At 36.3% G+C, this 16,570-nt stretch overlaps 1 protein-coding gene across 1 annotated transcript in view; it reads right to left on the bottom strand.

Annotated features, from left to right (window-relative positions):
* The window catches only part of sdt (MAGUK p55 family member stardust), a 177,996-nt gene that overhangs the window by 37,359 nt on the left and 124,067 nt on the right, over positions 1-16,570 (bottom strand). Inside the window, 2 exon segments of the mRNA XM_074183381.1 lie at positions 6,555-6,806; positions 15,868-15,996. Coding sequence (XP_074039482.1) covers positions 6,555-6,806; positions 15,868-15,996 — 381 coding nt within the window.

The following is a 16,570-nucleotide window of genomic DNA, read 5'->3' as shown; positions in this document are numbered from 1 at the left end:
AGACAATTCGTTTGAAAAATTTCATTGAATTGTTCAAAACATATCAAACATGTCGGATTCAGTATGCAAGTGGTATGTCTCATGGTAATATGACGATATTATGACCACAAAGTTATTTTTATTCCATTTCTACCAACAGCTTTAGTCAACTTTTCAATATTCCTAATGAAAGATTTCGCTAAACATTATTAACTCTAAAGAAGCAGATATTATATAGTAAAATTGTATTCTAAAACTATTATGAAAATGAAACCTTGGAAAATAATTTAACCTACATTGAAATAACTCACCTTATGAGGATAATAATTGTTATTCAAACTGTTAACTGTATTTTCGCACATGGATGATACCATTCTCATAATACCACCCTCAAAAATCCGAACAGCACCACGATAATTTTCGAAAATTTACCGTCCGACTTGAAAAAATAGAACATTATAGGCGTACGCAATTATCAACAATACATACAAACGCTTTGAAATAAAAATTATTGAAGAGGTACAAAACAACTGCGACGTGACTCGATTTCCGGAAGTAGACACTTTCCCTGTATCGGACGAAGACGGGTAGATGTAACTGATGTGTTTTAGCATTTTTAATAACTTTAACACAGGTAGACGTGAGCACTACTCCCACCTGTTCCTATCACATGCAGTCGTGTAGAAATCAGTATTGGCACATACTATTTCGAGTAATTGGTGAATAAATAGATGGTGATTAACTAACATACCTGGGATTTTTAGATAAGGCGTTTGTTTGGAATTGCTTAATCACACAAACGTAGGTTGTTTTTGTAAGAAAAACAATGAAGTTCATGTACTGTTTGTGGGACACAAGACAAAGTGGCCATACATCATATGACCTCTTTGAAAACACTTGAAATAAGAATAACTATATAGAATAATAATAGTCAATATAGACAAACAAACAATTTGGCAAACTATGTAGATTTTTTAGACGAAGTTTGAATTCAAGATTATCACAGCAATATAATTATGATTATTTAAGGAATTCACCAGAATATGGTACGTGGTACTTCCCAATCAAGTTTTCAACATTGAACGCCTTTAGGATTCATTATATAATTTAGAAAATTTCCCAAGAATTATTACTTTGTTCTTCAAGATCAAGACAAAACGCAAGTTTCCTTAAACGTTTGAATGTGCTCTGCATTCAGGAGCGCCACTGCAGAATGAGGCTCTTACCTCTAGAGATAAATGACGCCTCATCCCAAGTGTGTGTATGTGCCAAAACAGCCTTACCCTGAGTGTGTATCTGTGCCGAAAGAATGTATGACTCTGGGACAGGCGCCCTCTCGTCGTAAATAACCTTGAACAGGTAGGAGAAGGAGTCCATCATGGCAGGGCCATGAGTCCATTCGTGGGACTCTGTTTGGACCTTAAAATTATCAAATAATCTGACCCTGAGTGAACAGATGAGATGGACGTCAATTAAATGATCCCAATTGCACTTGTATCAAGAGCTTCTCAATTTTACAACTCTTGATCCTGTTAACAAACCTGGGAGGATAACTGGTGCAGTTAGGAAGCGACTAATCGCCCCCTCAGGAGAAGGATGTGACATAAATTTGCCTTGCAGTGAACTCTTGAGTGGCAGAAACAGAATTTGCATCCCCCTGAGAAGGTGAGCGCCAAACGCTTACGCTCAAAGGACGATTATCCACAACCAGAGACGAAAGAGCCCCGCATGGCGCATTTATTATTTTGACATGTATATTATTTCATAGTTCAGATGCCCTGATATAGTGAGGTTGCTATTGTCATCAAAGTAGGAATTTTGCACCCGACAACGTCAATATCTATCAATCAATTGGAAACTCTTCAGTAACCCGTTATGACTGCCGCTGAGGATATTCCAGAAGAGGGTCCACAGGTACCATTCCAAAGATGCATATTCCAGCCGGGATTGTTGCATGTTATCTGAAAACGTATTGGAGCAACTCCTGGCTGGTGGGTGCAGCCATAGGAGATCATCTTTCTGAAATGCCTCACAGGAGACTTGCTTCTCAAGTCACAGATTTGTGTTGTTTGCCTACTTGACAAACTTACTCTCAGAGTGATTACCGATTAGGTCCTCAGATTGTCAGCTGACCTTAAAGATCATTCTCCAATTAAACCAATCGACTTTGGTAAGAGATGGATTTATTTGGTCGAGTTCAAATAGGTATGAAACACATATTTCAGTACCCTCATATGGGAAGGTTGCTACGGTTAATAAGATGGGAATCTTTCCTCTGAATAATGACAACCTCAATATTGCAATAATGAAATCTCTTCATTATGGCAACCGTAGGGGTTCTTTCTGAAGATGGTACACAGGTACGATTCTACAAGTGCACATCCTGGACTAGAAGACTACAGAGACTTGAGATGAGGAAGTTCAAGACAATTAATTTCTGTGGAGTTTGAGGCTTATATCTTTCTTGTTCTAGAGTTGCCAGACATCAATATCTTGATTGAATTTGTAACCTGGAATTGAAGTCTTTTTTTTACTTTAGGCTTTAGGCCAAGACTCAAAACACATCCATCCACTTTCTCTTGCTTTTTGGATCTGAATGTACCTAGGCTCTCTTCATCGATTCTAAATGGCGAATCCTTATTGCTTTTGTATTTTGTGTAGCAAAACATAGGAGCAATATAGTAATGACTAAAATATTAGTTTTTCCAACTCAGGCATCATTTATTACAACAAAAAACTTACGACACAACATAAACGTTATCATTGAAAATCAATTATCCTAAGGCTCACGACTATGAATCCACCTTTAAACAGTCTCCACTCCAATTTGTTGGATAAACTTCTTGGACAAAGGATGGATAGGCTCAAAATTGATTTTTGAGGAAAGATGAGATCTTTAACAGATGTTAACTTGATGTTGAATCAGGAATGTACTGTTTTCATCTCATCGGAATCCAGCTCTTCAAGTAATTCGTTCCCAATGATTAGTATAAATAGTACATCATTTATTCAACGAGCGAGAAATGATTTACTATAGAGTTGTATTAACCATTTCTCTCAAGTAGAATACTATACTTTTTCTATGGCTTACGCCAGGAATATTTCAAAATGAGATTCATTTGTGAAGGATATTCTGAATGATATTATTGTCATTGAATTCAATAACAAGAAGCAACCTAAAATCATACAAATATATTTTCTGTTATTGTTATCTTATTCAATTTAAAGAAGTTTGAACATTGTTTAGTCCGTTAGTAGGATTTGAATCCAAACCTCTGGTTTACCAGTCCCATGTTCTACTCTATTTCGTTATTGAGTGATGAACTTTCGAAAAATATAAATTTCTTTACTACATTACGAAGTTCTGGTGAGGTTAACACATTTTACTTTTCGAGTTAACGTTTTTATTCTTGATTTTCATTGGAAAGTATATGACCCTCTGCAGTGAATATACAAAACAATTTTTCATGATATTATCATTTGTTAACAGACGTCATTTCGAAGTGAATAAACTAGAAAAATTAACTACGTCCCTGTGCAATGTATTCGCAATTATTCTAATGTGGTCAAACAATGATTAATAATAACAGAATAGCAATAGCAACGAGCTCTGCAGGTAGCCAAAACTTATTTTCGAAGGTACGTGAATGAGTCATTGGTTTACTACCCTGTGGTATAGAGGGTCGTCATGACATGCCGAATTGTGGTGAATTTTCAAGTGGACAGGTACAATAGGAACATTTCCTTTTTAATAAATGCATTGGATTCAACTGAAAGAGTATGAAATGCATATTTTATTGCGGATTTTCCAAAGCCGATTTTGTAATCAGTGAAGTGTTGTTCACTGAACACGGTGACACATCGTCCTTTAAGGATACTCTGAAATATCTGAGTACTCAATAGTTGTTCCTTCAGTTTTTCAACTATTTTATTGTAGGCGAGTTTACTATTCGTCAAGTTGCTGTGTCAGTTCTTTTTCTAAAAGAGTATCTCAAGATTAAATTTTGTTACCAATTATTTTCTCAATTTTTGTTGGCATCTGTTGTAACAACACTTCTTATTGACATCTACAGCATAAAACGAATCTACATACAAAATTGCAGCCTCCGAATATATAGCGGTACAGAGAAATAGTGATGAACTTGTAATTTCCATATGTAAATGCGCCCCTTTTATCCTCAGTAGAGGAGCCCCAGTTGGAATATTTGAGAAACCTTTCTTATTGCACATCTACAACATAAAACGAACCTACATACAAAATTTCAGCCTCCGAAAATATAGCGGTACGGAGAGACAGTGATGAAAAAGTAATTTTTATATGTAAACGCGCCCCTTTTATCTTCAGTAGAGAAGCCCCAGTTGGAATATTTTAAAATCCTTTCTTATCACATGCCTACAACATACAACAAACCTACATACAAAATTTCAGCCTCCGACAATATAGCGGTACGGAGAAACAGTGATGAAAAAGTAATTTTCATATGTAAACGCGCCCCTTTTATCCTCAGTGGAGGAGCCCCCGTTGGAATATTTGAAAATCCTTTCTTATCACACGCCTAAAACATATAACAAACCTACATATAAAATTTCAGCCTCCGAAAATTGAGCTTTACGGAGAGACAGAGATGAAATGGTAATTTTCGTATGTAAACGCGCCCCCCATTTATCCTCAGTGGAGGAGCCCCCGTCGGAATATATGAAAATCCTTTCTTATCGCACGCCTAAAACATACAACAAACGAACATACAAAATTTCAGCCTCCAAAAATACAGCGGTACGGAGAAACAGTGATGAAAATCTAATTTCCATATGTAAACGCCCCCCTTTTATCATCAGTGGAGGAGCCCCCTTAGAAATATTTGAAAATGCTTTCTTATCGCACGGCTACAACATACAACAAACATACATACAAAATTTCAGCCTCCGAAAATATAGCGGTACGGAGAAACAGTGATGAAAAAGTAATTTTCATATGTAAACGCGCCCCTTTTATCCTCAGTGGAGGAGCCCCCGTTGGAATATTTGAAAATCCTTTCTTATCACACGCCTAAAACATATAACAAACCTACATACAAAATTTCAGCCTCCGAAAATTGAGCTTTACGGAGAGACAGAGATGAAATGGTAATTTTCTTATGTAAACGCGCCCCCCATTTATCCTCAGTGGAGGAGCCCCCGTTGGAATATATGAAAATCCTTTCTTATCGCACGCCTAAAACATACAACAAACGAACATACAAAATTTCAGCCTCCAAAAATACAGCGGTACGGAGAAACAGTGATGAAAATCTAATTTCCATATGTAAACGCCCCCCTTTTATCCTCAGTGGAGGAGCCCCCTTAGAAATATTTGAAAATCCTTTCTTATCGCACGGCTACAACATACAACAAACATACATACAAAATTTCAGCCTCCGAAAATATAGCGGTACGGAGAGACAGTGATGAAAAAGTAATTTTTATATGTAAACGCGCCCCTTTTATCTTCAGTAGAGGAGCCTCAGTTGGAATATTTTAAAATCCTATCTTATCACATGCCTACAACATACAACAAACCTACATACAAAATTTCAGCCTCCGACAATATAGCGGTACGGAGAAACAGTGATGAAAAAGTAATTTTCATATGTAAACGCGCCCCTTTTATTCTCAGTGGAGGAGCCCCCGTTGGAATATTTGAAAATCCTTTCTTATCACACGCCTAAAACATATAACAAACCTACATACAAAATTTCAGCCTCCGAAAATTGAGCTTTACGGAGAGACAGAGATGAAATGGTAATTTTCTTATGTAAACGCGCCCCCCATTTATCCTCAGTGGAGGAGCCCCCGTTGGAATATATGAAAATCCTTTCTTATCGCACGCCTAAAACATACAACAAACGAACATACAAAATTTCAGCCTCCGAAAATATAGCGGTACGGAGAAACAGTGATGAAAAGTTAACTTTATTTTATGAACACGCCTTTTCCGCCGAGACGGGCGCCTCAGTCGGAATATTTGAGAATCCTTTCTTATTGCACATCTACAACAAAAAACGAACCTACATACAAAGTTTCAGCCTCCGAAAATATAGCGATACGGAATATTTGAAAATGCTTTCTCAGTGCGCCTCTAAGATCTAAGAAGCACCTTCGTATCAAATTTAAGCTTCCTAGGACTTACCAGTATGGAGAAATGGAGATGAATGAGTGAGTATTTAGTGAGTGAATTTCTCATTTATGAGAATAGATTATCTCTAGATTTAGATAAGGATAGTCTATTTAGAATAATCATCTTGGTTCAAAAGTCAGTGTAAGCCTAATATGTCCCAATTTGTAAGTGAATTTTGTTATTGAAATAAAGGAATTCATTTTATTTTTTCTGTTCTTGAAAATTGAAAAAAATATTTTTTGTACAGTCTATTTGTTATAATATAACCGTATCATCAGCAAAAAATGTGAATTTTTGTAATAGCGATTATCGTTTTCAATTCCGATTACTTCTTTAACGATTTGTTACTTGGACGCCCGTGGTCGAAATTCCTAATTTCACCCTATTCGAACAATCAAAATATTTCTAAGAAATCACCTACCTGGTACTTCTTTATGCTGTCCAACTGTTCCTTCGTCGGTTCTACGACCGTCGTGGGTGAGGGAGTCTGGGGGGCAGGGGCTGGGGTGATGTTATTGTTATTTGTAATTCTCGCAGGTAACTGTGGAGCAGGTGCCCTGTTGACTAGACGGCCATCTTTCTCGATTTTCAGATGATCCCTCGGCGGTGGTACAGGTTTGGAATTCAAATCTGGTAACGGGGGTTGGGGGATGGTGGTGCCATTCAGTCCGCTCTGCAAAAATGGTGCATTTTATAGATACGATGAAAAGAAATGTAAACAAAGGGGATGAATCTGAAAAGAACATTTTTTATGGGAACGTTTGATAATCTTACAGAAAAAAAATTAGATTTTTATTTTTCGCAGAAACTGAACTATTTAGCTCAACTGAAAATTGTAATTTTTAATTCATCTGGATCTTCATCTATTGACACATTTTAAACACTTTTACTTGTATAACAATGTTTTTTATCAACTTTAGCAAATGAAAAATCAACATCAGCAAATGAAAAATATTGGAAAACTATGGAATATAGAGAGAGAAAGTACTTTATTGTTCATGAATAACATCATGGTTACAAAGTTAAAAAATTTAAAAAAAATATAAAATATACATAGCACTGATACCAGAGAAAATATGTCAACAACAATTAAACTTGTTAATAAAAGGTAACATGTCACACTTAATACTATATAAATCTACACAACTATACATAATAAAAGATGAGCAACACTATGCGACATATGGAAATTAAATAAGGATTATTCTAGTGTTTTCACTAAAGTATTCATTCAGACTGTAATAGGCTCTGTCTAATAATAGATTTTTTACTGCTCTTTTGAATTTATAGAAGGATCCAATGGTTTTAATTGCAAGTGGTAAGTGATTATATGTTTTGCCACCTTTGTAGATAAAAGAGTCATATACAAGAGACGTGGTAGGCAGTGAGAGTTTGATGTCATTACTTTGCCGAGTTACGTAATGTGAAGAATTTGAACCAAATTTATTCAAATGTTTTTTTACAATAAGTACCGTTTCTAAAATATACAATGCTACTACAGTTAGAATTTTATGAGATTTAAATAGAGGTTTACAGTGGTCGTTAAATTTAGCTTTACACATGTACCTAATGGCACGTTTTTGTAAAATGAATATGCTATTGAACAGAAAATTACAGCAACTGCCCCAAAATGGAATGCCATATCTTAAGTGTGATTCAAATAATGAATAATATACAATTTTAGCAGTTAAAAAACTTAATTCTTTAGAGATTAGTCTAACTGCATAGCAACCGGAAGATAATTTTTTTTTAAGAACAGTCAAGTGATTATCAAATTTAAGTCTATCATAAATTAGTATTCCCAGTGTTTTCACAGTACCTATATTTCCAATATTCTTCGAGTTAATATTTAAGTCATCAAAATTACATTTGAAAGTCATCAAATTGGTTTTCTGTATATTGAATGAGAGACGATTCGATTCACACCAGATGAAGACTTTTGTTAAATCGTTCTCAACTTGTATTTTTAGAACATCAGTGTCTTTATTATGCCAAATAATAGAGATGTCATCGGCAAATAGAGTGAATTTGCCCGAGATTTTGATGTATGTTAAATCATTTATGTAAAGTAGGAATAGAATTGGTCCGAGGACGGAGCCCTGAGGAACCTCGCAATTGACTTTTTCCATACCCGAGCATTCTGTAGTTTTGACCATTTGTTTTCTTTTTGATATGTATGATTGAATCCACTGGTAGAAAAGACCCCTGAAACCATAGTAGTGAAGTTTTTGCAGCAGAATTTTATGATCAACGCAATCAAATGCCTTAGACAGATCACAAAACACTGCCGCAACCCCTTCGCCACCATTGATTCCAGTGTAAATTTCAAAAAGTGTGTGAAAAGTTGCATCAGTTGTATTTCTTTTATTTTGGAATCCAAATTGTGCAGTACTTATAACTTTGTGCTTTTCTAAAAAGTTAAGGAGTCTATTTTTCACTAATTTTTCTATTATTTTCGCAATAGTGGGAATGATTAACATTTTTCATAAAATTTGCTTAATAGAAATTGGTAATTTTCATTTTGTTGGACCTTCTATCTATTGATTGATACCAATTGATAATATTTAGGTCTTTTTACTTGTGAAATATATGTTTCTATACCATAATTCCAAAATAGTAAGTATGCACTAAAATCTCAGAAATGACTGATGTTTTGGCATTATTCTGGCGTATGGAAATATACTAAACCGATGAGGAAAAATTATGATAAAATCTATACAGTGCATTCCATTTTCCATTTAAAACGAGCCACCATGAATAACTTTTGGTACAATAATTTTCAGGAAAATAAAAAAAACACATCAACAATAGTATACAGGAAGACACATTTTGACATATTCACATTTGATGTTACTTCCCCTTTTGCACCCCCAGAGCATGTCACCAATTATTTTTAAATGTATCACCCTATATTGTTTCGCATTATCAGATGCTCCATGATGAGCAGATTTCAACAAAGTATAAAACATATGGTCTGAAGCTTATGGTTCGGGAGCTACAAATTATTTGGGTCGAAAACGATCCACCCTGAATAACCTTTGAAACAATGATTTGCAGGAAAAATAAAAAACAGGTCAACAATTATACCGGAAGCCACATTTTGAAAAATTCGTTCTAGAGACAAATATGGAATCAATAATCAGAAAAAGAGAGTTTTCATTAATTCTTGAATCAAAATCTGATGACTGGACAATGAGAAGAAAAAAAAATTCTATAGTAAATGTTCAAAAACGTTTCCACCAACTTCCATACAATAGTACAAACGAGCTTCTTTTACCGCCCTCACATGGTTGAGAATCTCGGCAGTTATTTCTCTGCAATGCCTCATGATATTCTCTCTCAAATCTTGTAATGTTGTTGATTCTATATTTTAAACTTTAGACTTCAAATGACCCCATAGAAAGAAATCTACAGTAGTGAGATCCGGAGACCGTGGTGGCCATTCTGTACGACCTCTTCTGCCAATCCAGCGACCAGGAAAATGATTATCCAAACTTTGTCACACTGGAGCTGCATAATGAGAAGGTGAACCATCCTGCTGTAAAACTATGAAATTATATCCTTTTCAAATGCCCTATTGATGCACGGTATTATTTGATTCTCCAACATACCCAAATATTTATCACTAGTCAAATTATCATCGATAAAAAACGTCCTATAATGTGGTCACCCAAAATTCCTGCCCAAACATTCAGTGTTTGAGGTATGAACTTGACGGTATAAATGAGTATTCGTATCACTCCAATATCGACAATTTTGCCGATTCACCTTTCCATTCAAACTAAACGTACATTCATCCAGAAAACAAATTTTATACAAGAAATTCTGATACAAGTTGATCCGTTCAGTGAGACTTTCACAAATCTCGATACGTCAATCGAAATCATCTTCGTTTAATTCATAAACTAGTCTAATCTTATATGGATGAAATTTGTACTCATGAAGGATCCTGAAAACATTTGTACGACTGATTCCTGATTCTCGAGGTAAGAGATTGCGAATTTTCCATTAGTCCAACGTGCCCTAAAACTGCAGTACAAATAGCTCCATAGTTGACAACTCCTGAACGGTTATGCTTTTTATTGTTAACAGATTCAGTTTTCATAAATTTGTACGGGCAGCAGCTCTAGCACTATTTCCACTCTGGTAGTACAAACGATTTTGAAGCGGTGTATGAAATAGGGACGCAGATTCACCACTGAGATTTGTTTTGATCTCAAACTTTGCGTAAAAGTACGAATATAAAATCAATTGCAAGATGAATAAGTTAACTCACCTTGTTTGATGTAGTATAGCAGAAGGATGTATGTAGGAGTGAAAGTTCCTTATTAGACAAGGAAAAATCGCACATGTAACTTTGTGGGTTCGCACCACGACGTAATTGTATTGCAGTTTTTACACTCGAACACAACGAAAAAGGTTTTTCGTCTCTCTGCTCCTCTCTTTGAATATATTTCGAAACGACCAATTCGAGGAGACAAAAAAAGGACAGGATCGGCATGAGTAGATTTGAATAGTAGGAATAAGTAGTAGGATTTCATCAAAGTAAGGTTCTTGAAAAACAACAATTTAAATTATTTGCCCGCATAAATTGTAAATGCAACCTAAAACATATTTACAAGTAGTGTGAATCAAAAATAATAAAAAAAGAAATGAAAATTTAATGTTTGGTAATGAACCACAAACTCACTATTTCTATCCGTTCTCGAAGCGTACAAACCATTGCTTCTCAAAAATTCACAAAAACAGAAAAATCAATTGTAACTTCATCTGGTAGGTAATCGGTATTGTAGATTGAGACAAATACAAAATGAAGATAATATCTAATTCAAACTTAACTAGACAAAATAAGACTTTTTTGAAGTATACTTCGCAAAAAAAACCTATGAAACCAATGTAACAGATTGTACAGAAGTTCATTTAGGGTGACTCGTTTTCAACTCAAATAATTTTTGGCTCCAAACTGAGGCTTGAGACCATAATGTATTCTACTTTGTTGAAATCTGTTCATCGTGGAACATCTGATAATGGGCGCAAATGAGACAATACATAGAGTTTGACTAGCTCAAGGATTAGATGAATTCATTGGTTGCAGAAATTTACCATTTTGCAATAATTCTAAAAATGAATTTGAGCGCAGTCCCACAGACGGTACGTTGGCAGTTAAGGGTTGAAGCTAAAAACCATTGCAAAATCTTTTTTGAAAATCTATCCACAGGTGATATAGAGCTTTGAAATTCTAACTATGCATTTTACAAAAAACACAAAAATTGTATTTATTTTACTCAAAATTTCAACGAAATAATCAAGTAAATGCTGCCTGCCAACATTCATACAATAATACAGGTTTTCTGCAAACAGTTGTTTAACGTACTGGCGGTTTTACTACGTAATAAACATTGATGATTCGTCCTCGCTTGCAAAGTAGTTTTTTATTTTTCTCAACAGAAAATCTAAAGAACTCAATTCCATAAAATTCTAAACTACATATTTCGGAATATTCAACTCAGATTATATTTTAAAATGCCAACAGGTAATGTAATTTCCAACCAACCACATCTTCGCCCTTAATTATGACTTCCATATGAAAGATATATTTTATCTTTTACTGCTTGTGCTACCTGTTTTATTATAACAGTCCATTTAATAGATTTTCAGATAAATTACGAGTATTCATTATGTTGTAGAGTGATTTTACATAAAAATATAAAACTCAATTCGAGAAAAATGGTTACATTTGCAATCACGTACTAAAAGGTTGAAGTACCAATCTGAATTCTGAGAAACATCGACATTATCGAAAACGTTTTTCTCAACGTCAATAAAACCAGTGCCATTGTGTTTGGTGAAAAAGGTGTGCCCCAGCGGAAATCGTAGATGTACCTGAGACCGGATATTCATTGATTGTACAAAAACCGTGATTCACAATTACTTGCAGTACTAACACAGGAAGTGAATAAATTCACCTGTAAATAGACCCATTTCAACTTTTTCAGTTTAAACTCAAAGTAATTCTTCAAGTATATTGGACAAAATCTAAAAAATTTATGTCATTGTATACTATAATATCTCAGTGTATACTTATTCAATGGGGAATGTTTCTCCTGACGAAAATCAAGTAGTTTTCATTAAAGAGCTCTAAAACAACGAATTTTAAACTCATCATTTCAACCTTTTTCTTTAAAAAATTATTTAAATACTTAAAAAAGAGGAATGAAATAATGCATTCAACATTTAAAGTGTTTCGTTTCTATTTCACCATTTGGCAACATCGTTTATAGCTAATGAAGGACAATGAATCTGTTACCTGTATGAGACAAAAAAAGATGACATATTTCAGAGGCGTGCTGTTCTGTTTACTTATGTTCCGAGTTCCGAGACATTCTGTGACATATGACATTTTGTGCAGCTAACCTATCTTCCTCTATATAAATAAATAACAAAACAACTGGTGTTTATGTGGCTTGTGGAGGTGGTATTGAACTATAATTTATATTTTGCCTTAATTGTAGTAGAATATCTAGGTATGTATAAATTATTTCAACTTGATATAGGCGCTGTTGCCAATATGTGAATTAGAAACAAATCCCTTCAAAAATTAAAACCCAACATTTGAAACATCAATTTGAATACTTTTCGAAGTGAATTTGAAAAATTCATGAATTAAACTCAACTTTATTTTGTTCAAACTTGCATTTGCTGTAATAACCCAAATTGACGAACATTCCCCATTTAATCGAAATAAGCGCCATTTGAATCAGTGCACTTTTATCGACGTAACACAAGTCGATTAATTCTGCACAGCATAAGCATTAGGTGCTTGGGATTCGACGAAGTCACGAAGTTCGTTTTTGCCTGGTCTTGATATGGTTTCACTGGCGAGAAAGTTATTGGAGTGTTCGAAAAGATGATAGTCGGTTGTCGAAAGATCTGGGGAGTATGGGGAGTTTGAATGATACTTTGTGAAACGTGCGGACGGGCGTTGTCATGGAGCAGGATCGGATCTCTTCTGTTGACCAGTGCCGGCTACTGCTGACGTTATTTTCAATACATTTAATTGATTTCCTCATAATAGTACTCCGCTGTCCTGAGAGTTGGGCGTGTCCTCAGGTGGCGGATAGGGGAACGGCCAGGGGAGTGGGAGCCCTGTCCGGGAAGTCAATGTGTCCTTACGGACGGGGTCGCCGGACACCTGGGCAGTGGCAGAAATAAGTAGGGTGAGGGGAACCAAACCTCCCCAAAAGCCTTTGTCAAACATGCCACCGTGGACCAGCCTATCCAAGGTAAGGTGTATGGAATCGTGCCGACAGCTGAATGGCCGCAGGGTGATATGTGGTTACGAAAGACCCCCTTGGGGCACCGGGCGAAACCTCATTGTAATCAGCCTTCCTCTGGTAATGCGGGGCTCTGTCAGAGTGACCAACTCTTCCCCTGCTACTCGTGAGAACACATATGAATGAAACAAATACAAAAACAGACACAGAAAAAACAAAAAACAATCCCGAGGCTGGACAGAAATGCTCACCTCAATCTATGGCGGTGGCTGGGGATGAACAGAAATGTCCACCCCAATCTACCGCTTGGAATGAGGCTGGACATGGCAGATCACATTGTGATATAATACAAAGGCCAAGGCGTAAGCGCATTTGCGGCGCCGAGGCCAAAAGGAGAAAAAGAGCGAAAGAGGCAAGAGTGGCAGCAACTATAAGTGCACCCTCCTCCTCCCCCACTCCACTTCCATCAGCAAAGGCACTTCCTGCGGCGGAAAGTTGAAGAAGCCGCGCAACAACAGTAATGTCGCTGCACTTTCCAAAACCTTCGCGGAGGCCACCGTGAGACACCTCAAGGTTGACAAAGAGTGTGTGTGTTCGGCGAGTGTTGGCCTTCACCTGCCGATATAAAGGAGCTGTCTCCTAGTGACCTGTCCACCTTCCTGGTAAGGACAGGATGGACGATGACCTAGGAGGACAACTCCTCGGGAGGATGCGCAATGGGTCACATATGGCCTTAGTGTTGTGGGTCTACACTCACCCTCCGTATTCTACAGATACAGCGATAGTATTCCGCTGTGATGGATTGGCCTGGTTGCCAGAAAGTTATAGTCATCTAACTAAAAAGTTAAAAATATTTTTTAAATACGCTTAAAACAATAACGAACGCAAAATACTACTATTATTGTGAAAAAAGCGGCGGGCGCTTGATATACAAAAAATATGTCACAAAGCGTCCACGCTTTTTTCACAATAATCGTAGTATTTTTCGTTCGTTAGATCGTTCGAATAGATCGAGCAATAATGTCGATTATTCTGTCAAATACAGATCCCGATTTTATCAGTTCGGACTTCCATTGTCTAATATAATATAAATTGATTTGAAATCCCTGAAAAAAAAATAAAAAAAGTATACGAAAATAACAATTTCGTTAAACAAAAAAACTGAAATCACTAAGAAATAACATACAAGCAACAACCAAAAACAATAAAAAAATTGAAATATTAATATTTCAATTTTTTTTGGTTGTTGCTTGTATGTTATTCCTTTGTCCTGTTCTGATGCCTGCCTTTGCCAGTTCATCAACTTTCTCGTTGCCTATTAAGCCTGCATGAGCTTTGATCCACATTAATTTGATATCAAAATTAGCTTCATGGAGTCTGCTGATAAGAATTTTCAATTCCAGAATATGCGGGCTGAGCTGATATGTAAGTTTGTTTATAGGTTGTGATATTTTTGACAGTACAGACAGTGAGTCAGATATTATTATTGTTTTTTCAATACACTGCCTGCGTGGTCTGTCTCGCTGAGGGATACCCCTCATCGCATGTCTGCCTGAATTATTTATTCCACAGAAGATTCAAATCTCCCGCCACAATGTTCTGAGATGCAAAAGCGTGTGCTCTGATTAAATGGCGAGTGGCGTAACAGTTTGAGGACGCTACGTGACAATTTGGTACACTCTGATTGGTTCACCGCTGGGTGACAGGACACCACGTGACAATTTGGTTGACTGGATGGTCTGTCTACCTTGCGAGCTGAGAAGCAACCTTACTGGTGTGATGACGTCACCGTCTGCCGTCTGTCTCGCTCAATCCTCGCCCCCACTACTACCTCCAAGCGTGAGTGGTTATTTCAACTCATTCAATTGATTGCTATGTGGGACGGTGATTCGAGCCCGACGGCCGGACTGCGTCGCGTGCAGCCCGTACTAAGAATCTCACGTCAGAAGGTAAGACCTAGTTAACCCTTACCTCGCACAAATTTTGACTTTTGAAAGTTGTCGTTCGTAAGATAGTGACATCTGGTTAACGGAAAAACAGATTTTAGTAGCCCTATAGCTATAAGCGAGTTTATGATCATACTTCAGCAGATTCATTAGCACAAACGCTAATGTAATTTTCCAGTACCTTGTACTACTATTATTCCTGTCAGATTTTTTGAAATGTTATCCAACCCGTTAGTGTATTTTGATTTATATGGTCATAATATCGATATTTAAAATACCAATCGTACTATTTCAGGATTTTTAGCATCGTTTTGCCAAATAGTAAGTGCGCACTGTATAGAAGGTGGTTATGTATTTCAACAGTACACATACATAAAACTATAAGAAATTAAATATTAAATTATTTTTCTGTGTTAATAATAAATAAAAAACCCTTAGCCTTTTTCGATCAAAAATCCCAATCATCGGTTAGAAATGTTAAAGTATTCAATTATCTGCAGAAGAAAAAAATTACCTTATGTACTTTTGGCGATGGGTACTTAGGGGGAGTCTTTTTTCTTTCTACGAAATTATCTGGCACGTCTATTGCCCTCTCTTGAGTATCATCGCCGAAAGTTACTCCAGATAGTCTGTCGTACCCTACCTGAATGGATGAAGCACATGTAAATGTATGAGAAAAACAAAAAATCTATCCGATTAATTTATAATGGTGAAAGCAACTACTTGGGGTAACTCAAAACCACTCAAAACCATCGTGTGAACTAAAAAGAACACTAGTGTATGTCGACAGCAAACGCCAGGCATGTATACTTTGCAATTTATCACTTGGTATGTACATAACAGAATGCTACGCGGATAAAATGCGAAATTTCACTTTATAAAAGTTACTTTTCGGATTCGGTGGCAGTGGTCTATAAATTTTAATGCCTTACATTTCGTTTACTACTGCGGTAGTGGTAGCTGTTTCTGTTGGTTGAATTAAATGCCATGATATGAGAGCAACTAAGGAGCCCATTGAGTCCTCTAGTGTCAAGTATCTGTTCTCACGACAACCAGCCTTATCGCCTTATCGCCTTTGGTAATGTTCACCGCAGTAGTAGACGAAACGGCAGGAATGAAAATCTGCAGACCACGGCCAACAAACCGGAAAATAGTTTCGACAGTTATTTTCGGCAGAAAAATAACCTCTTTGAAATGTCACTTGTTGAAACTGAATA

Source organism: Leptinotarsa decemlineata, unplaced genomic scaffold, assembly GCF_025532065.1.
Source record: "Leptinotarsa decemlineata unplaced genomic scaffold, Ldec_3_MD MMD2_tig00026336_RagTag_RagTag, whole genome shotgun sequence".
Lineage (NCBI taxonomy): Eukaryota > Metazoa > Arthropoda > Insecta > Coleoptera > Chrysomelidae > Leptinotarsa > Leptinotarsa decemlineata.
The sequence above is the reverse complement of the archived record's forward strand: the minus strand, read 5'-3'. Positions and strand labels throughout refer to the sequence as shown.